This window comes from Cyanistes caeruleus, chromosome 7 (genome assembly GCF_971803275.1).
Source record: "Cyanistes caeruleus chromosome 7, bCyaCae1.hap1.1, whole genome shotgun sequence".
NCBI lineage: Eukaryota > Metazoa > Chordata > Aves > Passeriformes > Paridae > Cyanistes > Cyanistes caeruleus.
This window is the reverse complement of record NC_141707.1, coordinates 18,627,464-18,650,913: the sequence shown is the minus strand read 5'-3', so window position 1 is coordinate 18,650,913 and position 23,450 is coordinate 18,627,464. Positions and strand designations below refer to the sequence as shown.

General features: G+C 36.2%; 1 protein-coding gene across 1 annotated transcript in view; it reads right to left on the bottom strand.

Annotated features, from left to right (window-relative positions):
• The window catches only part of TTN (titin), a 240,259-nt gene that overhangs the window by 204,511 nt on the left and 12,298 nt on the right, over positions 1-23,450 (bottom strand). The window contains exons 10-42 of the mRNA XM_086898524.1: positions 23,041-23,178; positions 22,168-22,305; positions 19,752-20,027; positions 19,521-19,640; positions 18,118-18,393; positions 17,788-17,853; positions 17,063-17,321; positions 16,411-16,471; positions 16,084-16,296; positions 15,183-15,325; positions 14,327-14,532; positions 13,983-14,213; positions 13,190-13,434; positions 12,254-12,477; positions 11,984-12,148; positions 11,691-11,859; positions 9,460-11,150; positions 9,084-9,365; positions 8,524-8,790; positions 8,108-8,380; positions 7,733-7,996; positions 7,372-7,632; positions 6,606-6,866; positions 5,905-6,168; positions 5,552-5,812; positions 5,136-5,396; positions 4,450-4,710; positions 4,219-4,360; positions 3,964-4,129; positions 3,548-3,779; positions 2,781-3,065; positions 2,562-2,687; positions 299-487 (exon numbers count right to left, since the gene is read on the bottom strand). Of these exons, the coding sequence (XP_086754650.1) occupies positions 299-487; positions 2,562-2,687; positions 2,781-3,065; positions 3,548-3,779; positions 3,964-4,129; positions 4,219-4,360; positions 4,450-4,710; positions 5,136-5,396; positions 5,552-5,812; positions 5,905-6,168; positions 6,606-6,866; positions 7,372-7,632; positions 7,733-7,996; positions 8,108-8,380; positions 8,524-8,790; positions 9,084-9,365; positions 9,460-11,150; positions 11,691-11,859; positions 11,984-12,148; positions 12,254-12,477; positions 13,190-13,434; positions 13,983-14,213; positions 14,327-14,532; positions 15,183-15,325; positions 16,084-16,296; positions 16,411-16,471; positions 17,063-17,321; positions 17,788-17,853; positions 18,118-18,393; positions 19,521-19,640; positions 19,752-20,027; positions 22,168-22,305; positions 23,041-23,178 (8,416 nt within the window). The remainder of the gene's footprint in view (positions 1-298; positions 488-2,561; positions 2,688-2,780; positions 3,066-3,547; positions 3,780-3,963; positions 4,130-4,218; positions 4,361-4,449; positions 4,711-5,135; positions 5,397-5,551; positions 5,813-5,904; positions 6,169-6,605; positions 6,867-7,371; positions 7,633-7,732; positions 7,997-8,107; positions 8,381-8,523; positions 8,791-9,083; positions 9,366-9,459; positions 11,151-11,690; positions 11,860-11,983; positions 12,149-12,253; positions 12,478-13,189; positions 13,435-13,982; positions 14,214-14,326; positions 14,533-15,182; positions 15,326-16,083; positions 16,297-16,410; positions 16,472-17,062; positions 17,322-17,787; positions 17,854-18,117; positions 18,394-19,520; positions 19,641-19,751; positions 20,028-22,167; positions 22,306-23,040; positions 23,179-23,450) is intronic.

Sequence of the window (23,450 nt, the reverse complement as noted above, 5' to 3'; positions counted from 1 at the left end):
GTAAACAAAAAACTTGCATTAGAAAGAAGGTTTTTACCATCTTTGATGCATGACAGATTCTAAGACTGAAGTAAATGAAAAGGGGGCATGGAACATGAAAAAATCTTGAAATACATTTTTCTGTTCACGACACATTTTAGAGACATAAGTGTATGCTGTGGACATTGTAAATGAAAGCAATTAATTGAATTAAAAGACAACATGACAGACAACAACTCACATATAAGTATCAGTGTATATTAAGATGATTATTGGAACATGACCTGAACAAGACAACTTCTTTAATTGCATAGTGTACCTTCTAACTTCAAGGTAGCAGTGCTGGTCACTTGGCCTACAGAATTACTCGCCACAAAGGTATAGATTCCTTCATCCTCTGGGTAAGCTTCAGCAATCTCTAGCTGGTAGGTGTCTTCAAACTGAGTCATTCTAAAAAACCTCGATGGCTTGATCTCCTTCTCTTTGCTGTACCAAGACACTTTCAGATCTGCTCAGGCAAAAGAAAGGAAAAGAAAAAAAGGTGCAAGTTATGATATTGTACTAGGAAGTCAGAACTATTTTATATTTATATCTTTCTAAAATCTTAGACTCAAACATCTAAATTTAAATGTGCCTTGTATTATTCTGGTAAAGTATGATGAGTGTAAAGTGACATAATTGTTGCTTTAGGCTTTGATTTGTGTCCTGGAAATATTTATATGGGAAAACTGATTCTGGTGCTGACATAGTATTGAGTAAAAATCATTCTTCCATAACTCTGTTAGTGTAAAAAATTAAAAATATTTTTGTACTACCAAAATTAGAGAAAGTGTCTTTTTAAAAATGTTATTTTCCCACAGTTGCATGATTAAACAGGCTATAAAATATCTATCTTGAGCTAGTCAGGTAAAGAAATTAAACCAGAATGTTCTTCTGCTAAGCACAGTACCTTTCCTCTTTTTGTTGCAAATATTACTTGTCATATTTCTCAAGAAAGATTTATATATTCCTTTATCAAATGTTGTATAGATTCTTGTAGATTTAGGAGAGAAGTGAAGCATCTAGAGAATTTAACTTTTTCTCTCCACCTGTCACAATACTACATCATGAATCATATGTTGTTACTCAAATGGTGTGCTATTACTATTACCAGAAACATGTTTTTAATAGCCAGCTGCACAATGTGTACCATTAAAACTGTGCTTGCAATCATGAGTTACCTAACCTAATAGAAAAGGTTTTTATAACACAAGTGAAAGGCATGCAAATCTGTTTGGATAGTGTATTTGAAAAAGGAAATTTTCTATAGGAAAAATTTCTTCATTGCAAGGGTTGTCAAGCATTGGAACAGGCTGCCCAGTGAAGTGGTAGAGCCACAGACCCTGGAGATATTTAAAAGCCATGTAGATGTGGTAATTAGGGACATGGTTTATTTTTGGACCTGGCAGTTCTGGGTTAACAGTTGGGCTTGATGATCTTTGAGGTCTTTTCTCACCTACAATGGGTGACCTAGATGAAATCCTTACTTTCTGTGCTGTAAATGCAGCTTCTGCATTCACATACAGTTCTGTTAAAACAAGTTATACTAGCATGCATTGCACCAAGTATTGGTGCCAGTATTTCCAACATCTATTTTCTGAGTTCTAGCAGCACTTCTAAAGCAGAATCAGGTTTGTTGCAAATCTTTTTAAAAAAAACCCCAAAAATCAACTGGAGTTTTATTTCAAGGGACGGTAATGCAAATTATATATATTTGCATATACATGTGTGTAACCAGTTAATATTATTTTTTATAGATCTGTCACACAGGATTATTTTAAGTTTGGAATTTTGTTTATCATGAAATAATTTTAAATTCTTTGGGGTGTCAACTGGATCTTACTCTGCAGTTTATGTGAATAATTTCTTAGTAGTCATACTCAAGGCCATTTGCTAAGTGAAGAATAGTAGCTTTATGTGACTGTGTGTGAAGGAAAAAGATATTTTAATCGCAGAGTGACATTCTATGTATCGAAATTAAAAAAAAACCAACAAAACTTATTTAAGTAAAATCTACATTTAAAAGGACAATTAACAAACACTTTTTATGCTAGGAAAAATAAAGTAGCCACACTTTAATGTTTGCAGAATGACACTTAGAACTATTAGGAAAAAGGTTGAGTCACAGTTTCAGACAGTTAATATAGTTAAGGACATGGCAGTGTGTGTCTTCAGAAATTTCATCATGTTCATTTGACAATACTGCTTTTCTCCCATGAAACTCCATATTTCACTCACTGATGGAGTTTTCCAACATGAGTTAGCATTTAAAATGCTGAGAAGTTTACAAAGATAAATTGTGAGAAATAGATCTTTTTAGAAACACTTAATATGTTTATGACAATTTAAAACTTCCATACTTGATGCCACTGTTGACATGTTTAACAGAAACTTGTCAGTAACACTTGGCTACAAATGTGTGTCAAGGATCTGTACTTCTAGGGGAAGACTGATCCCAGCACATATATTGCTGAATATTTTTCTGAGTTCAAGATGAAAAATTTTGAGAGATGGAAAGATGTACAGAATTTCATTAAACCCACCTGTTCCAGAAACTCTGCACTGAAAACGAGCAGAGTGTCCCTCAGATGTAACAGCATCACGTAGTGGTATTATGACAGCAGGTGGATACACTGGCATTTCTAGCTCGGGAGAGACAACTTCTGGGACTAAAAAAAAAAAAAAGAGAAAAAAGTGATTTTTAAAGATGAAGAATGAAAATTTTGTTTCACAAAATTTTGTTATGAGCTTGAGAAACTCACTTTCAACTGAAAGTGAAGCTGAAGTTGTAGCTACTCCATAGTCATTTTTTGCTTCACAGGTGTACACTGCTTCATCTTCAGGGAAAGTTTCAATCAGCAAAAGAGTATATTCTTGTGCATCATGAAGAAATTTGCACTTGAAACCTGGAGAAAGCTGTTGATCATCTTTGTACCAGGAAATTTTGGGCTGGGGTTTGCCTGATACAATAGCACAAAAGCGGGCAGGTTTGCCAGACTCCACAGTAGTTGGCTCTAGCTCCCGAATAATCTGGGGTGGCTCTGGAGCTGAAAATTGGGGGAAGCAAGGTGGCAAAGAGAGATAGGACAAAGAAGGAAAGAGAGAGAAATCTCATTATTGATGTTATTAGTGATTGAAAACTATTTGAAAAGAATTAAACAAACAAAACCAACCCCCTTATTATTCCTAATCTTTTGTGCCCATGAAAATCCACCCTTTGCCTTGATACAGGAAGAATGATTTAACAGCAAGTGCCTTAACATAATTAGCTGTGTTGCTGTGAGTGTTTCTGGCAAAATGTGCCCAGGAATTGTTAGGTTGATCACTCTGGAAAGGCATATCTATCCTTTTGGGCAAAATAGTTTTATTTAGACTCAAGAATTTTCTGGTCTAAGTAAATACCATGGGAAAAGGACTGCTATGGTATTTTCTTTTCTTTCAAGAGTTAAAATTCCAGAGAAGCCATATAAAAATCAGAAAACCACTGAGTAATAAATGCAGTCAAAACATTGGTTGTGGGGCCACATACCATTCACATAAAGCATAACAGAACTCCTATTCCGTCCTGCCACAAAAGTATATTCCCCGGCATCGGAGTAAGTGGTTTCAAAGATGCTCATTCGATGAACTCTCCTTTCCACCACATACTTGTATCTTTCCTCATACTGGAAGTTGATCTCAATACCATCCTTGTACCACTGTGGTTCAATATCATCTTCATTGACTTCAAATTCAATTTCAGCTCTTTGCCTCTCAATGACCTTTGAAAAAGTAGAATAATAGAAGTAATATTGTTTTTTCAGTTTCCTAGGTGAAGGTTCTGACCTTATGATTACAGATTTTTGTGCTATGACTCTTGCTAGTTAGATATTGTTGCTCTTCCCTTGCATTATTCTTAAAGTGACAAAGCTATGAAATATTTATTCATCTGTATTCAGGCCTTACCTGAATATCTTTCTGGGCACTTCTGATACGAATGTCACGACCTTCCACTATCAAATTGGCACTGGATGTGTTTCCACCCGCTACTACAGTGTACTGACCAGCATCAGACATCCTTGTGGAAGGAATGATGAGACGATGGACGTATTTCTCTCTCTGAATTTTCATCCTGAGCACATCGGAAAATAAAGTGAGCTAGGTATTTCCTGGGGGAAAACCCACACCAAAACTTAATATGGTGTAGAAGCAATAATTTACCTATCACCAATCTGGAGTTCTTGCCCATCCTTCATCCACTGGACCTGAATGTCAGGTTCTGAAACTTCACACTCAAAAATAGCCCGCTTCTTCTCCACCACTTTGATGTCTTTAATATGCTTCCTAAACTCAATGTGACGAGCTAGGGCAGAAAAAGGTAGAATGAGTGCTGTGAAGTTATTTAAGCCACTAGAAATCACATACAAACATACAAATCAAGAGAGAAAATACCTTCCACATATAAAGTGGCTGATGAAGCTGCTTGTCCAGCAACAAAAGTATATTCTGCTGCATCTCCAAAATGCACATTCCTTATGGATAGGGAGTGTGTAAGCTTCTTTGTTCGTATCTGGCATTTATCAGTCGATTTTATTTCTACACCATTCTTTAGCCATTTATATGAGATGCCTTCATAATTAACAGTAACTTCAAATGTTATTGTATCTTTCTCTTCAGCATTGATGTCTTTTAGCATGGAGGTAATTAGGATGGCTAAAAGGAAAGGAATAGACATGGTTTGCTTTTTTCCATTCTGTTTTACTTCCTTTCAAATGCATGTTAACCAGATTAGAGATGCTTCAATTCCATTAAGACAATTTTGGAAATATTACAAGGTACATTTTGGGTTCAGAATCAGTATTACAATTAAACGTCCCACAACTACTGAATGACATAGGAATCCAAATTTGGTCTACAATGACCTGGCGTTTAGGCATGTTGGCCTAAAGAGAAGAACACAGGATCTGAATTTCAAGTCCACTGCTTCTAAAGCTCTTTAAAGAATGCTATTGAGGCTATTTAGTGTTATTGAAAAACATCTCTACAGTCTGCTACTTTTGTCAGAGTTTCATTATGTGTTAATATGAACTTATTACTGGTAACTGAAAAATATTCTGGTTAATTTAATTTTTACATACGTTTTACAGTCAGGGTTGCGCTGACTCTATCATTTCCACAGACAAAGGTGTATTCTGCAGAATCTTCACTGCTTGTGTTCATGATATTGAGCTGATGGAGTTTCCCTTGCACAACTATTTTGAACTTTTCACTCATTTCAATCTCCACACCATTTTTCAACCAGACAGCAGGCACATTGAAATGAGAAACTTCACATTCAAAGGAGGCAGTTTTGGTCTCAGGGATCTCAATATTTTTCATGGTTTTTGTGATGTGTATGCCTATAAGGAGGGGAAAAAAGGCAAGAGAGAATTTTCTAAAAGTTAGTATGTTTGGAAAACTGCAAAAAAACAAGGGTAACAGGCTATGAAGTGTCAGGTCAGGTTGCTGAGTGTTGGAATAACAATTAATATACCAATTTTCTTACAATACTTACTTTCCACAAACAGTTTTGCTTTGCACTCAATTTGCCCAACAAGAGCTGTGTATTCCCCAGCATCATCAGGAGATATATTATGCAGCATAAGCTTGTGAACTTTCCTTTGAGAGATCATTTTGTATTTATCACTTTGTTTAAGCTCAATATTTTTGTGGAACCACCGGACTGGCACAGTATCATGGGAAACACTCAGTTCAAATGAGACGACAGCATTTTCCAAAGCAGTCACATCCTTTGGCTTTTTGATGATCTTGACAGCTTGAGGAAAAAAGTCAGCAATATTCAGTACTGTGTATGATTTGAATTTCAAAACACACATTACAGCAAATATTCAAACCAGAATGGCTTACTTTCCACATGAAGTCTGGCATTTGCTCCTATTTTTCCAAGTTTAAAGCTGTAAACAGACTCATCGGTGACAACACAGCGTTTTATTCTTAATGTGTGAACAGTTCCTTTCACTGTAATTTCGTATTTGTCACTTGATTCAAGTTCAACACCATTTTTAATCCATAGAGCTCCTATCACATCAGGGTGGGTCAGCTCTACACTGAAAACTGCCTCCTGTGATTCTGTCACAGTCAAGTTCTTTAGTGTTTTCTTTATCTTAACAGCTAGGGAAAAAAAGGAACAAAATTAAAAAAACTTGACAAAACAGATCAAAATTAAAGCCTATAGTAAATGTAATAATTCTAATAAAACTGAATAATGGTGCTTCATTTTATGCATATGGTAACTTATACAGTTTCCAGTGAAGTGGTGTGCTGGGAACACAGCAAGGAAGCTTTACTCATAGCATCCATGAGAAAATGTTTGGTTTCTGGGGTTTTATTTGTCTGGTTGGTTGGTTGGTTATTTGGTTGATTGGTTGGTTGGTTAATTGGGGATTTGTTTGTTTAGTTTTTGTTGTTGTTGTTGTTGTTGGATAAGCTCGGGGGTTTGTTTGGAGTTTTTAATTTGATTTATTTTGCTTGTGTTTTAGGCCTGGTCCAAGACATAGTGAGTGATGCTGGAATAAGTCTCACAGACATCAGTTATAAAAAATACTGACCTTCAACCTTCAGTTTAGCAGATGTCTTTGAGCTTGCTATTTCATAGCTGTATTCACCCATATCCTCCAGTTTTGTTGCAGGGATAACAAGCCTTCTCTTTACACCATCGGATTCAGCACGGTACTGATCTGTTGTAGCTAATGGTCTACCATTTTGTAGCCACTGGCCCTCTGATTCAGGATTTGCCACCTCACATTCAAAAACAGCTGTCTGGGACTCAGCCACAGTCAGGTCACTGAGAGGCTTTGAAATGGCACCGCCTGTTGGGAAGAAAAAGCACGTTGTTTTGTTGTGTTGCTGTTCAGCTTTCCCCCATACAGAAACAAAAAGTAGATGCTGGAATTCTTTGCTCTAATTTGCAGCATGCCCATAGTCATTCTGAGCTCTGTGAAAAATCAGGACTAGAACATGACCTGAACATTACAAAAATGTGTGTTCTCATTTCTATCCTAGTTATTCTACTTTATCATCAGCACAGGTACACTGAGAACACATAGGAAAAATCTCCCTGCTTTTTATATTAATTACATCAAAAGTATAATACAGCATTTCATACTGTGCTTCTGATCTAGCAAAATATATTAACACTTAAAAGATTTGAGAATTCAAATTGTACTAATCACAACAGATAAGGGGAAAAGCAAGGAGAACATAAAAAAAGGATAAATTAAAGACAAACTCCCTCTGGATCAACACAATTTCTACAAGTCCATTGGGTACTTTTTCCACAGTGAAATAAAACCCCTGGACTTTAACCCTACTAACCTGCTACTATAAGCTTCCCAGATGTTTTCTTCTCTCCAGCATAAAAGACATATTCTCCTTCATCATCTTTCATCATCTTCACCACTGTCAATTTATATATTTTGCCACGTGCTTCAATTTTATATTTAGGACCAGCCTTTATGGGTTGGCCTTTGAAATGCCAAATTACATCAATCCCTGAATGGGAGAGCTCAACCTCAAAGGACACATTCTGTGTTTCAGTGCAGGTGATGTCATGAAGACCTCTAATAATCTCAATTTCTGTAAAAAGAATAAATTATAGATTTATTTGTTGTTTGCGCTACTTTTGTTTTTAAATAAATTATTTCACAAAGAACTGTGTATCTTAAAAGACACCAACCTTCAACAGAGACATTGCAGCTTGTTTCCACTTTGCCAACCATTAGCTTATAGCGTCCTGCATCTGATGCATGGGTTCTGGTGAGCACTAGCCTCTGTTTAGTGCCTTTACATACAGCTTGCACACGTTCATCAGTCTTTATTTGATTATCATTTAGGTACCATTTTGAGGAGGACACATCAGGTGCTGAAACTTTGCATTCGAGGATGGCTTTTGTTCCTTCAATTACGTGAACATCTTTTAGAGGCACCACTATTTCCACACCTGCCAAGTTACAAATATATTCACCATGAGAAAAACTATGTCTTTAAAAAGGCATCTCCTTTAAAGGAGACAAAAATCAAACACACCTTCAAAATCAACATAGTGACTTACTGTACACTGTGATCTGTCCAGTGGTTGACAACTCAAGATCAGGAACACTAAAAGAGTAAGTTCCACTATCTTCCTTTGTGGCATCTTCTATGAGCAGCATATGTGATTGCTTATCCAACACAATGTGAATACGGTCACTTGATTGAATTTCTTGGCCATCTTTCATCCAGACACCTTCTGCATTTTCGAGGGAGACTTTGACTTCAAGTTGCACGATATCTCCCTCACACACTTTTTGATCAGTAAGTCCTTGAAGAATTGCCATGGGACGAGCTGTGGAATTAAATGAAGCTAATTAATACTTAAAAGAGGCAGAATATTGAACATTAAAGCTTTATGGGATACAATGATATAGTTATAATACATGCTATAATATAGAAAATATCAAGTCTATAGACAATATAAGAAATGCTTACGCTTCATCTTCAGTTTGCATTGAGTCCTTTTTCCGTCAACAACGTAACTATACTCTCCTTGATCTTCTTTATTAACATCTTTAATAGTGAGGATCTGACGACCACGGCGGGATGTAATCACATGTTTGAGACCAGAAGTGAGTTCAACATCACCATGATACCATTTTCCCTCCACATCTTCTGGGAAAACCTCGCATTCAAGTTCACCTGAGAAGGATTCTGGCACTTCAACATCTTCAAGTTCTTTAATAAATTCAACTGCAGCACCTAAAGGCAAATAAAATAAAAAAAAAAAATCACAAATAAAATTATTTGTGATTAAGCTTGATTAGATACTCCTGAAGAAAAGAACTGTTATTAAATGAGCCTAAGGGAATATATATCTATATAAACTGGTTTAACATAAATACATCTCTAAACTTTCATACTGGATTCCAAAAGTATGAAAAGCAGCTCAAAATTTCTTAGGGTGTTAGATGCCTGTTTAAGTAATTTTATTTCTTTCTGAAGCTGATTTCACTTTAACAGTATGGCATGGTACTGAGCTGTATGCTTCTTACCTTCAACAGTAAGTTTTGCAGTGGTTTTAACAGATTCATCTTCAACCAGTGCACAGCTGTAGTCATCAGCATCAGACATATCAATTGTTAATACAGAAAGGAAGTGAGCCTTTCTGTCTGAGTGCATCCTGTACTTGTCTCCAGAATGAATCTCAATTCCATCCTTGAACCATTTCACTTTGACAAAGGGCTCTGATGTTTCACATTCAAATGTTGCCATGGAGTCTCTTGCTTTAGCAACAACATCTTGTAACTTCTGGGTGAAGCTGATTAACTGCTTGGCTGCAAAACAATATGTAAAAATCAACAGTGCACTGACCAAACAGACTTAACACACTATGGTGATCAGTAGAATGAGTAAAAGAATTGAAATTACCTTGTACTAATAGGAAAGCATGGCTAGAAGTTTCACCAGCTATATTGACTGCTTTTACCATGATGCTGGCGGAATCATCAGAAGTCACATCTCTGATAACTAGTTCGCAAACATTATCTTCAGGCCAGTACCAGTATACACGATCAGTCCTTTCAATCTGAACACCATTTTTGAACCACTGGCATTCAGGATCGGGTTTTCCCACCACTCTCACACGGAAGTGTACATCTGTTCCTTGGGCTACAGTCTGGCTTTGAATTCGTTCAAATATCTTGGGAGCCTCCATGCTTGGGCTAAGCTCCACCTTCTCTGGTTTGAATGTTGGAATGGTGATTTTGCCTTCAGGAGGAAGTGCTTTCTTCTCTTCCTCTGGGATCTCTTTGGTCCAGTGAAGAAGTTCTTCTTTTGTCTTTTTTAACATTTCTTCATATGATTCATCTTTTTTGCGAGATTTAAGTTCCACAGCTGTAATGGCTTCATAGTAGCCCTCTTCTGTCCTGCGCTTGAATTTACTACGCAGCTCTTCAGATTCCTCTGAAAGCTTTTCATGAGTGATTCTTTCAGCCCTTTTCAGCTTCACCACTTCTTTGGTTGTTGCCTCTGCAGGTTTGTCTACCTTCTGTACCTCAAAGAGGAGTTTCCCAGGTTCTGTAACTACAGGCTCATGTTTGGGCTCAGGAGCACGACGAAGAACAGATCTGAAGTCTTCCCTCTGCTGTATCTCAAGTTTGACCTTATGTTCAATAAAGCCTTCTGGATTCTCTGCGGTGACTCTCACCTCTCCTGTGTCATATGATTTGCAGTCCACAATATCCAGGTAGTAGATTCCATCATAACGGAGCCTAAACCTTTTGCTCTTACGGATGAGTTGTCCATTGAGGTACCAGTTAACCTTGGGCATAGGATAGCCAGTCACACGGCAGCGGAATCGTGCTGTTTCCCCTTCAAGGACTCTTGCAGGTTCAGGAACCAAAACGATTTCTGGTTTTTGTTTTTCCTTTTGGTCCAGTGCAACAGCAGGTAGAGCACCCTCATGGGCCATTCTTTCTAACTCTTCAATTCGCTGGAGTCCTCTTTTGCCTTCTGGCAACTGGGATTCTTCCACAAGACTTTTCTCATCCTTCACGATCAGAGTAGCAGATGTATGGTCTGTACCATATTTGTTAGTTGCTCTGCAAGTAATCACTCCACTGTCTCTGGAATAGGCTACCCCATAGTCCAGGCTACAGTACCCAAACTCATTGATCATGCGGAGTCTGTTAGCTGCTTCCAAGGGTTTGCCATCATGCAACCACTCCACCACCATGGTTGGGTCACCAATTGGTGTAAGCCTGCATTCAAAGTGTGCTGGTCCAAACTGTTTGAGCCTTAAAGATGTGAGCTTCTTCTTAAAAAATGGTTTCTGTTGCTTTTCTTTGTCATAGAGATCTCCTTCCTCCCATTGCTCTTGACCATAACGCAGATGGAGAGGTTCTAACTCTGGTGCTGCAATCTCCTTGGCTTTGTAAGTTCCTTTTGGAATTATTAATTTCCTTTCTGGTTCAGGTTCTGTGTGTTCAACCTCAACATTTACTTTGCAGCGGGTAGTGTCCCGACCAGCTTTATTGATAGCAGTAGCAGTATACCAAGCAGCATCTTGCCTGGCAGTAGATTCAATTTTAAGGGCAGCTGCCCCTTTGGTTCCCTCAATCCTGAAATATGGAAAGAAAAATTAACTGTTTTTCCCTTCTTTGTCATTCATTTTTGCCCTTTTTCCAAATTAGATCAAAGCCCCCAGAGGCAAATCTCTGGAGGTAATAGAATAGAATAGAAATTTTTTTAATGTTTATTCATATTTGGGAGTGCAGTGCCTAAGAACCAAACGGAGAAGAATAATAAAAACCAGTCTTAAATTCTGCGGCAGTTTTGTGTACAGAGGTCTTCAAAATCAGAAATAAAGAAAAGTTCACTAAATCTCTGTGATGGCTTTGCTGTATAGAAACTACATGAAAACACAGGCTGGAAGAAAGTGGAGTGAATCCTACAAGGTATTTACATCTGTAATCCTTGCTGCAATGTAAAAGGCCCTTCTGTGAAACTGCAGGAAGCATTTTGCAGGATGGTGTGTCATGGGGTGACTCATGGTGGTTATTTACTACTTAACTTATATAAAGTATTTTAAATAAAATCAAATAATAAAATTTAAATGAAATTTAAATTTGAATAGATTTAAATATAACAAAAATCCTTACTTTATTTTGGGGTATTTATGAGGCACAATGATGTCACTGTTCTTGAGCCATACAATGTCAGGATTAGGGTTACCAGTAGCTTTCACTGCCATCTCCAGTCTAGAGCCCTCCTTCACGCTGACATTTCTCAATCTTTCCACAAAGTGTGGTCTGACTAGGTCTTCCTTAGCTGGAGAGCAAATGTAAGTTATCACAAGAGGAAATGACACAGCCATGGTTTTAAATAAGAAACACTCATCAGACTTCTAAAAATAACATAATATACAGAATATAATAGAAAAGACAGAAAATACCTTCTACAGTCAGTGTCATTGAGACTGAAGCTTTGCCTGCCCTGTTCTGAGCAATGACAGCCCATTCTCCAGAGTCTTCAGGCATTGCAGGAACAATGATCAATGACTGGGTACCATCTTCTTTAATCACTATTTTATGGGTGTAGTCATTAATCACTTGTTGACCTGCAGGTACACATGAAAAGAAAAGAGTTGCAATCAAAACAGTCTCAACGAGACATAAAAGACTTTTTTAAAGAATATTTATTCATTAAAATATGGCTCATGTACCATTATGGAACCAGTATGTCTCTGGCATAGGTCTGCCAACAACTTTTAAGTCAAATCTTGCTGTCTGCCCTTGTGAACATTTAAATGATGTTGGTTTCAACACAAAAACTGGCTTATATAGTCTCTCTAGTTGCCCTTCATCAGTTTCTTCTAATCTCCGGGCAGGAGAACGAGAAGGAGAACTGCGGGCAGGAGACCGGCTTGGAGACCGTGGAGAGATAGACCTGGAAGGAAAAGATAAGACAGATGTGTATGGCAATGTCATATAGCAGTTGTAAACAGATTTCAACCTTTGCCTTTCTCATAATTTATTTTAAAGAATTTGGCTGATTTATCTATGTGAGAAATTGGGGAAAAAAAAATAAAATTATTTGTTGTCAATTTTCTTTAGGTTTTTGAAAGGAGTTTGCAGAACTGAGTAGTGTTAGGATACACAACAGCCAAGGAAATTTTTGGATTTTGGATAGTGTACAGATCAAAATAGGATAGTGCAATCCTGTGTGCGTTAGTGCATGGGTGTGTATGTGTATAGAGACTACAGGACAAGGCAATGCTTAAATTTTTCTGTCATAGAAATGCAGCTATTTCAAGGGCAGGAAAAAAAACTTGCACACCACACTAAAACTCTAAGAGTAGAAGATAGTTTTTCAAAAATGTGAGTACTTAAATAAATATTGTTATTGGGCTATTAAGTCTGATACCGTGGCTGGAAATGCATGTGAATGATTGTACTCTGGGAACTGCATTGCTCATTAAAAGGGAAAACCAGACAAAAAGTTAGCACCTGAATCTGTAGGAGTCATGAAAAAAGCATTTAGAACTTTTCTAGAGCTACACAAACTCCAATAGCTTAAGCCTATTTAACTGCTATGTAATGAGCTTTTGGACTATCACAGCAGATTGAAGTCTCATAATATTATATTATTGTGTACCTACCTATATCTTCTCATAACTTCAGGTCCTGGCATATAACCTGGAGTTGCTGTAGGTGCAACTGGCTCAACATAGAGTTTTGCTGAGCAAATGGCATTTCCTTTCATATTACTGGCAAAGACAGTATAAATTCCTTCATCTTCAGGTAAAACAACAGGTAAACGCAGAGTGGCGCTGCCATCTTGCAGAAGTTCCATGTGGTAGCGCTCTCCATGCCTTATACGTTTGCCATCCTTGTACCATGCCACCTACATGGAAAGAAACAGTAAACTGCTCTGTGAACTCTTCTAAAGACAAAGATCCAGTAATGACTCGTGCATACAAGACATTACAACTTGCTGGTTTTCAGCTGAAAAGCATCACAGCCCACACATATGTGTTAAACATTAACATTTTTATTTGAAATAGGTGAGACTAGTGTGAGATGTTTACATAGCAATCTGAAACACAAGTTTTGGATCTAGAAACAGATATAAAAGCCTATTTTGATGAAAAACAAAGTAACCTAGACTGGACTGCTACTGTGTTCCCCACCGGTCTGGGCTACCTCAGTGATACTCAGAATCAAGACCAACTTAACTGGTAAATCCAGCCTACCTCTGAACTGGCTAATCAACCTAACTATTTTATTAAGGGGCAAAAGGAAAATTCAGCTTGATATCAAACCAGAAGACTGGATTTCTTTTGAGAGTTGCTGTTTCCTGTGCAGAATGTCTGACAGTGAGATGTTAAGGGATTTTTTCAAGTAGAGCATAAAATGATTTACAAAAAAAAAAACTATACAAATTTGGGGTACCTTGGGCAATGGATATCCAGATGTCTTGCAATGGAAGGTAACTCCTGTCCCTTCAAAGGTTCTGTAATTCTTTAATCTTAAATCGAATCCTGCTTCTACAGCTTCAGATTCAGAAATATCAACCATCATCTCCTCTCCATCTTCTTCAAGAAGTTCATGTAACGTAGTCTTAATAATTCTGAGTTCAATTTCCTTGATAAGTCTTTCTTCGAAAGAAGAAATATGGAATTCCTATACAGAAAAGCAAGACTGTTAGTTTTCTGTGTCAAATAATGATGTTGCATATAAATTATTTGTATGGTAAAATGTCGGTACCCAAAATTAATATGGAGGGACAGACATACCTCATCTTCTATAAAAGTTCTGACCATCACTGTATCTTTTGCCATTTTCTTCCTAATTAGAGCTTGTTCTTTCTCATACTCTTTTTCAAAGTCACCATAGGAAATGGGTGGGGCTACCTCAGCCACTTTAGGTTCCTGTACGTATGCAGTCATTTGAGTTTGGTACATCATTTCTTGTTGCGATTTTATGTAGGCTTCGTAATCAGCTAAGAATTGAGAACAGATGAATTTTGATAAATTTTTTGGTTTTTACTGAATTGAACTGAGAAAACAAGTACAAACTTATTTTACTGGTTTTGGTGATTCAAGCAGATTTTCTATCTGTTTAGCCAATAAATACAAACAACAACAAAATGCAAAGACTGATGTAATGAGATGAGCTTTATAAACAGGTAGGAGCCTTCCTGTACTATTTAGGTGTCCTAATTTTCAAAGTGCAAGCATCTGCAGAGATTATTTTACAATTTTTTCACCATGATTCTGTCTCTTGAAAAATTTTGTACATTTTTACAAGACCAATTAAAAAATTAACCTAGCTGATTTTCCTTTAAGATAACAACCTATTAATTGATTAGCCTTCTTTTCCCACATCCCTCTCTGAACCTCTTGTCATGAACATGGCATGCCAACAGAGGAAGGTTCCTGAAGCTACACATTCTAGCAAAGAATAAAGTCCATCAAGGACCTGCTGTCAGATCCTCTGTCTTGCAGAAACAGAGCCACCAGCTCTCCTTTTATGTTTCTTGAGCTGAATAAACTAAGATGCAAAGAATTTGCAGCACAATTTAAAATCTTTTTTTCCCATTCGAAGTTAATTTTAAGAAATACTGTTCCCATTTCCTTAATTAAAATGTACCTTCTTCTAGTAAGGAGACCGTTGCAGAAGCTTCTCCAAGATTATTACGAACAACAATAGTGTATTCTCCGGCATCATCGGCAAAAGTCATGGAAATTTCAAGTTTGCATTCCCCGGTTTCTTTTTTATAACTCACTTTGTATCTATGGAAAACACAAAAGTAAAAAGTCTCTATAATTCTGGTTATAATTAACCTTTTAGTTAATTTGCTTTTAGTTACAGTTAGACACACTCCTAACTTGTACAAAGTACAAAAAGAGAAACTTTTGCAGGAAATTCTCATTGAATGAATGAGCACAGAGAGCAGCATATGAAAAATAACCATGCTGAAACTAGAGTACTGGTCAGCTTTCTTTTTGTTGTCACTAAATAAATAGGAACCAAAACCCACTACTGAAATATCAGAGGTCTAGTTATCAGACACAATATAATGGTATATTCTGTGTGCACACAGTTTGTTTTAATATGGATCATCAAAACATGATCATTTCAAGAATGCTACAAATGTAATATTTTTTCTCAGCTAGGAAGTATGTTGCTTTCTACAGAAAACACGTACACAGAGAGAATGCAAACATTGCACAGACAGAATAAAACAAATACAAAACTTCTTCCTGATTTGTTTACAAGTATAACATATATCTCCTTTTATGGTCTTTTAAGTATTTATATTTTAAAACTTAAAAACCTATTGAATTGTGAATTGAAGTCACACATTAAGTGAACTGAAGTTACACATTAAGACATGACCCTATAATTTTTACATTAAAAAATAATTTATTTCACAGGAATCCGGATGATATTTGCCTCAGCATAAGTGAGGGAATCAAATTATGACATTGACAATTAATATGCATGAAAATTATGTTAAGATGGATTTTGGGCATTGTATTCAAAGTACCTGTAGCCAGTCGTTAGAGGAACTCCGCCTTTTTTCCAGTAGACATGTGGCTTTGGGTTGCCCCCTACTTGGCATTCAAAAATAATGCTCCCACCTTCAATTAATTTATGCACCATGGGTTTTCTAATGAAGAAAGGAGGTATGGGTTCTCCCGATACTTCCTCTGCTGCAGCAGAGACATCTTCCATTACAATGTCCTTTGTCTCCACATAGCTGAAATAAGATTTCAGTGCAGGTAAGTGAGCTGATCTCTGAAGCTCTCATAAAACAGAATGCAAGAACCTAATGACTGCCGTAGGAGCAGTCTGTTTAGAAAAGTAACTTTACCGTTTCTCTTCGGTAACAGCCTTCTCAGAAATGGTTTCTCGAGTCTCAATTTCTTCAGTAACTACAAGGCAAATTTGATAGAGTGGATTTTAAAGTACCTTAATAGGCCTTAAGCAATGACTTCAGTTGAAGTAACTAAACTAAAGTAGTTAGTTGGCTCAGAGGGCTCGTTAATTCCATTGAGGAATCGATTTAAGAGTCTCCTATTATCAGCTCATTATTGGCCTTTTCTTCATAATCTTACAGCCCTTCTATCTAATAACCCCAGAACACAACCCAAGCCATATGTTTTAAGTGCCCAAGATACATTACAAGCAATATACTGTTAACAAAATTATTACTTCCTACAGTGACAAGAGGGACTGTCCTTGAGTTGCATCGAGAGAGGTTTAGTTTGAATATTAGGAAACCTTTCACCAAAAAGGCTATCAAGGGTTATCAAGCATGGGAACAGGTTAACGGGCCCATGAGTCATCTGGGCTGACTTTTAAATACCTTCTCCACCCTGGAGGCATTTAAAAGACACGTAGATGTGGCACTTAGGGACAGTGTTTAGCGGTGGACTTGGCAGTTTTGGGTTAATGTTTGAAATCAATGCTCTTGAAGGTCTTCTCCGACTTTAACAATTCTTTGATTCTGCAAATATACTCACCTTTCACATGTAAGTGGCAAGAAGTGCTGACACTCCCAGCCTTATTGGTAGCAGTGCAGGTAAATCTTCCACTGTCCTCTGCAAAGGCTTCACGAATCACAAGACGAGCAAGTCCTGCTTTGAAAGTGATCTGGAAGTCCATTGAGCTCTCAATTTTGTAGTCTTCCCTGTACCACGTCACTGTAGGCTGAGGATGACCAGATATTTGGCATTCCAGAGTGACAGATTCACCTTCAGTCACAGTCTTATTTTTGAGGCCCTGTATGACAAAAAATAAGTATCACAGTCAGTATACATTTTCAATACTAAGCAGATATTTAAATATATAAAACCTATTTGAATGGAAAATATAACATCTAGTTCAAAACAATGTTCTGTGAAGCAATGTATGCAGGAAAAAAAAAGACATTTTCTGGAGGGAAATATTTGAAACTGGCTTTTAGGGTCTGTGAACACTGCTGTTATTAACAAAATTAAAAGGCAGGTTAACATTTATGCAGATAGATCTACCTACTATGCAACATAAATGTGAAGAATCACTACCATAAAAGACATCAAGAAGACTTTGTATCAGATATAAATTATATGGCTGACTAAATCTAATACAAAGTTTAAAAGATTAAATAAAGCCAATTTTTAATGGTTAGGTATTCAGCGATAAAAATTAGAAAACAGAATGAGAGAAAATTAGTGTAACTGCCCTACATTACATACAAATTACTTACTGAGACTAAGGAGGGTGGTGTAGCAGGGATTTCTGCAGGTACAGGAACCCTGGCAGTTTCTGTCACCTGTTTAGATGAAAATTAATGAACAAAGTCAAGGACATAGCATAATTTAAATAAGAAAATAAATCAGGTTATGTGAACTCTTTGCATGTCATAAGTAAATATTAGGTCCTTACAAAGATTTGTGTAAAACCGATAAAAGATAAAAGATAGCAGAATGCTTTAGAAATGAAAAATTGTGATAAGAAGAAAGCAAAAAAGTGGAGCTATTACATATTTTTAAAATGAAAGTCAGTCAAAGTGACAGAAATTAACTTAAAAACATACCTTTGCTTCACCTTCTTTATGCAGCATCAAGTGTTCTGTTCGCACTGCTTCACTTTTAATGCTTGTCTCCTTTTTAGTCTCAACACCATAGTGACTCTTATACGTCTCTGCAGCCTCTCCAAAGGGAAACTGTGCAGGAGCAACTGGCTCTGCTTTTGTCTTGGCTTCATGAGGCTTTAGCTGAGGTGGTTTCACAGGCTTGGTGATCTTTTGCACAGCAGCAGTAGCTGATAACTCTTTCTCCAGAGTAGCCATGGCAGATCCAGCTATTGAAACCTAGGGAACAGAAGAAAAAGAGTTACAGCTTTGTTGGTGTCTTATTTTCAGAGGAGAGACTTCATTTCTTTAGCAGATTGCATATGCAGCAGCTGCTTCCTTAGTTACTTGGTTTTGGCACTGCAAAAGCTAAATGTAAAAAAAGAGTAGTAGTTTTAGATTGCAGTAGTAGAATACCAGAGATATAATATCCTTGTATTATTTTTGATTCATCTAACATTTAAATATTTTCTTTTTCACTTTAGAATATGATTTTTAAATGGTCAAGAAGCTCTTGAGCAGAGCACAAGAAACGTTCTCTCCATTTCTTGAGGCTTGAAGCCTTAGATCTAAGGCTTGAAGCTTTAGATTTCCATTTAATCAGTCTAGTACTGCAATAAAGAATACTACTAATTATATAACTTCCAATGATTAAAATAACTGAAGCGATTTCAAAATCTTATTATAGGTGGAATTACTTTTTAAAACATACATAAATATCTAACAAAAATATTTATAAGTGTTAAATTATATTTAACAAAATATAATTTTGTTATATGGAGCAAAAAAATTTTAAATTCCAGGTGAAGAGAAAAATTATGCTTGAATGTGAAAATTAATTAACTGGAAAATTTTAATATTATGTAAAGGAGTCCAACAGAAGAATGGAAGAATAAAATTAAAAATGGATAGTATCAGATTATGCAGTCAGTCTGGATTTTTTCCATTAAAAAAAAAATTGCTTAGCATGTGTTAATTAGCAAGGAAAAAAAAAGCGAGTGAACTGATGTACATAATAAGATTAAAAAGGGATACTTCTGCTCTTTAAAAACTATGACTTGCATGACAAATATCTACAATTTCACTATATATCATAAAGTACTGAATCTGCATTCTCAGACAGTTTATAAGATTATATAAATAAGAAATAATAACAACAAATTTTATTTTAGCAATTCATTTGTATGTTTACAGCAGTGTTCCTTATTAGTCAAACAAGCCAACAAAAATTACTGCAAGGAGCATACAACTGTTCCTCTTGGGGAGGCACCACACTGGAGTGTGGGAGGAAAAGCCAAATTGAATGTGTACCCTACTGGCTATTGAAAATGAGCATGCTGCTCCTCTTGGATACAAATTCAGCTTACCTCATACGTATGATCTGGTTTAGGAACTGCAACTCTGGAGACCGTGAAGTGAGGACTTGCTGTGCGAGGTCGCGGCGGTTCAACATGAATTGTTCTCTCAAGTTCTGTTGTTCTCTTTATCTACACAAAGCAATGAAAAAAGTTGCTGAAAGTGACGCTGTTATTTAAACTTAAACAGATTTCACTGGGACATAGTTTCTGGAAAAGAATGTAATGTAAAAGGAGTCTAACCTCTTTTGATATATGAACCTCCTGCTTTTCAGGAGCTGAGACAGGTTTCTCAGGAGGAACATAGACCGTTTTGACTTCTTTAGTGACAACATGACGTTCTGCTGGGGCCTCAGAAACACGGTCTGTTACAGTGTGCTCTTTATAACCATATTCCAAAGTTTTCTCCTTAACATAAGTTTCATCTGCTTGTTCTGGTTGCCAGGGTGATCGAACACGTGCCTGGTCAACTGCTGCAACAACTGTGGCTACAGCTTCAGCCTTTTTTCCAGCTTGAGTCTATAAATAACATCAGCAGAATTTATACACATATTCATCATTATATCAAAAGCTTGTATATATGACAAAGAGTTATAATGTATATTCCAAAGAGAGGTTGTATGGTTATGCAAAAGTCATGATGAAATCCAAAGTATGCACTGGTAAATACACCTAGGAATCAGTAAATTCAATTGCAAATATATTCTATAAGTGCTATCTCTGCACATCCAGAATATATCTGTGCTTCTGTCTTTTATACATATCAATAGTTTTCTGAAAGCCCAGTTTTAATACTTTACAGCCACATTCGTGTCCACTTGTCTAAGAGTATGCAGGTATGTAAATGTGCATAGGTTTAAAGTATGTTCATCAGCTCCATATAACTCTTGTAGATTTAAAAAATGCATCTAGCATCTGATATAAATGTATTTATTAGGAAACAGATCTATCAAAATTTTTCTATCAGGTATATCTGTTAACACAGTGCTGATTTTAAAGGATTTTACAAAAGGAGGGAGACTGAGATGTCTGATAATTCAGAAATAATGCTTTTATACCAGGACTTCTATTTGTTTCTAATAACCCATAAACACCTTCTGTGTTGTCAGGATGGAAACTTCTGCCCAGTCACTGCAAATACTGTTTGTTATTACTGTCATAACTGATCTCAATATAGCAACAGAGCACATGATATTTATGCCTTGTAAATGGGAAAAAACCCCATAATAGATAATTACATGTTGAGCTTAAAGCCATTACCAGCTTAAACTAAAATTACTTAGATGAGGCCAAAATGTGATAGTTTGCAAAGATTTTGTTTTCTTATCAGTGTTTGCATAATAGGGCCCCCTTATTCAGTATTACTGTCAGTTTTAAAATAATTTTTATACTGGCCTGAATTTGGCCCTAAATTTACATCATATAACAAGGGTCTGAATTAACCTAGTAGTCTGACTCCTCAGAGTGAGCTCTATATGCTTTACTTGTTTACTTATATTTTATAAAAGTATTTTTTGAATGTACTACACTGCAAATAGATTTTAAATAACACTGGTTCTCAACTATGCTATTCTTCCACATTTAAGGGTTCCTGGCTGAATTGTAGACCTTTCCTACTCTGGGAATCCTACTGGGACAAAGCAGTGCCAACAAGTGTCTGATGGTCATAAGTAACAAACTGGACAGACCTGAATGGATGTTAAACTTTGTATTGTACAAAGAGCAATTCAAATCACATTAAAGAGAAGTTGTTTCGTCTGACAGCTATGAAGTTACAAGAAAAAGAAGATTGCAGTCAGAAATTTGAACAAGTAAACATTACTTAAAAGCCACTGATAGAGAGGAGATTGTCATGAAGAAATCAGACTATAGCCTAAAGAGTGACATTTCCTAAAGGGTGGCATATAAACCTCTTCAGCACTAGAAACTTAATTATACTGACTCTGTTATTTGACAATCATCCCACTGAATGGGTATGTTTTCAGGAATTAATTTGAGAGCATTCTGTTGTACCAAAGTACCTACTTTGGTACATAAGACATAAGGTTTTCAGATAAACCAAATTATAATTGGCTGTAATTTCTTCTCTGTTTCTGGACACCGTGACTGGTGCTTTGGTTTTAGCAGTGGCAACTATTTTTGGAACTACACTAGTTTTCTCAGCTTCCTTTTTAATCTAGTTTTTATAGCAGAAATAAAAGTTTACATTCAGTCTTGAAAGATATTTGAACAATGAAAAAACATTTTGAAATGGGATCAGGGAAGGAGAATTGAAGGGTTAGATCCTTGTGCACTGCACACATCTCTGTATTATGTGGATAGTGATAAGTATTGTTATACCCTTGCAGGTATTTAAATGAAAGTAATGATTTTAAAAAATCATTAAAAATGCATTTAAAAATCTTTAAAATGCATTTCAGGAGTCAGTCAGTCCATTCCAAACATCAGTCAGAAAATAATTATGAGCATCCTATTAATGAAAACAAGAGAGGAAGATCAAGGTGAAATAATTTAGTCTAATTAGGTCTAAAAGTTTGTAAGTGGAAGAATCTTAGAAAAAATAAAGTGGAAATGTATAGTTAGTACTTTTTGAAGAAAACAGGAGGTTTGTAAAGAAGAAAGGATAAAACCCAAATATGGTTATAACAGTGCTATTCACCTTTTCACGTGTTATGCTCACTTGTTCTTGTTTGGTGGCAATTCTTTCTTTACTTTTCGATATTATGACCGGTGCTTTAGGTTTATCAGTAGAAATTACTACCTTAGGTACAGAAGGTTTCATATCTTCCCTTCTTATCTATTATTTATGGTAAAGAAAAATAATAGTAATTGATTATGCCTTTTGTCATGATTCCACAACTTTTTTGGAAAGCAGGATAATGTTTCTAAATGCATCTCAAGAAGAACTTGACTTCAGAACTGGAACAATGCCTTTGTACCCAAGCTATAGCCCATCTTATATGCTGAGAGAAGCTCATGAAAAGTCATTAATATAGTGCATTAATTTTTACTTGAATGAGAGAAGAAACTTTGTACTTCCTAGTTTGTAATATATGATTATGTTTTGTAGAAATTGTTTGCATAGAAATTAGCATTACTGATTCAACAACTAACCCCATTAGTTGAGTGGTTTCACAATATGGTCTAACAGATGTATTCAATCCTCACACAAGTGTGCACGTCATAAAATCAAGCTTCACACTCCATATCCTACCACTAAAAACAACCTTTAAAATCTCTATTCAGAAATCTACCTTCAGAGATAAATTTGTCATTAGGCATCAGATGAAATTCTGTGTACTGTGGCAATAAAAGTCCTAATGCTCTGTAAGAAGGGCAGCTGCCCTTCTCTGCAGACAGAGCTGCTATGTGGTCAGCAGAAATGGATCTGCAGTGATTTTGGTCTGGAATACTTTATTTCACAAATTTGTTTAGTAATCTCTTGGTAAAGAAGGACAGTGAACAGATTTATTTAACAGATTTTATCTACCAGAGTTATCTCAATAAACTAAAGAGTGTAACATTTATTTACCTGTTCATGAGCAATGTGCACTTGCTCATGTCTGGTAGATATTTCTTCTCTGGCTCTTGTTACTCTTTCTTGTTCTTTGGCTTTGTCTGTGGCAATTGTTACTGTCGGTACTGGAGCTTTCTCTGGTTCTTTTCTCACCTGAACATTTACAAATAAAGAATTTCATATTTTTATTTTAAAATATGTATGTATGTGATTTTCAATATATTTGGAAAAGAGCATAGAAATTAAAATGAACGAAGATGTCACATTCTGTATTTTGAAGTCATGTAGTCTGGAAACAACAATAACAACATGAACGGACTTTGTATAAAACATTTAACATAAAAATAATAAAACATTGCACAAATGCTTGGTTTGCTACTGAAAGCAGTACTAGAAAAATTGGCTCAGAGAAAAACTGTCCTGCA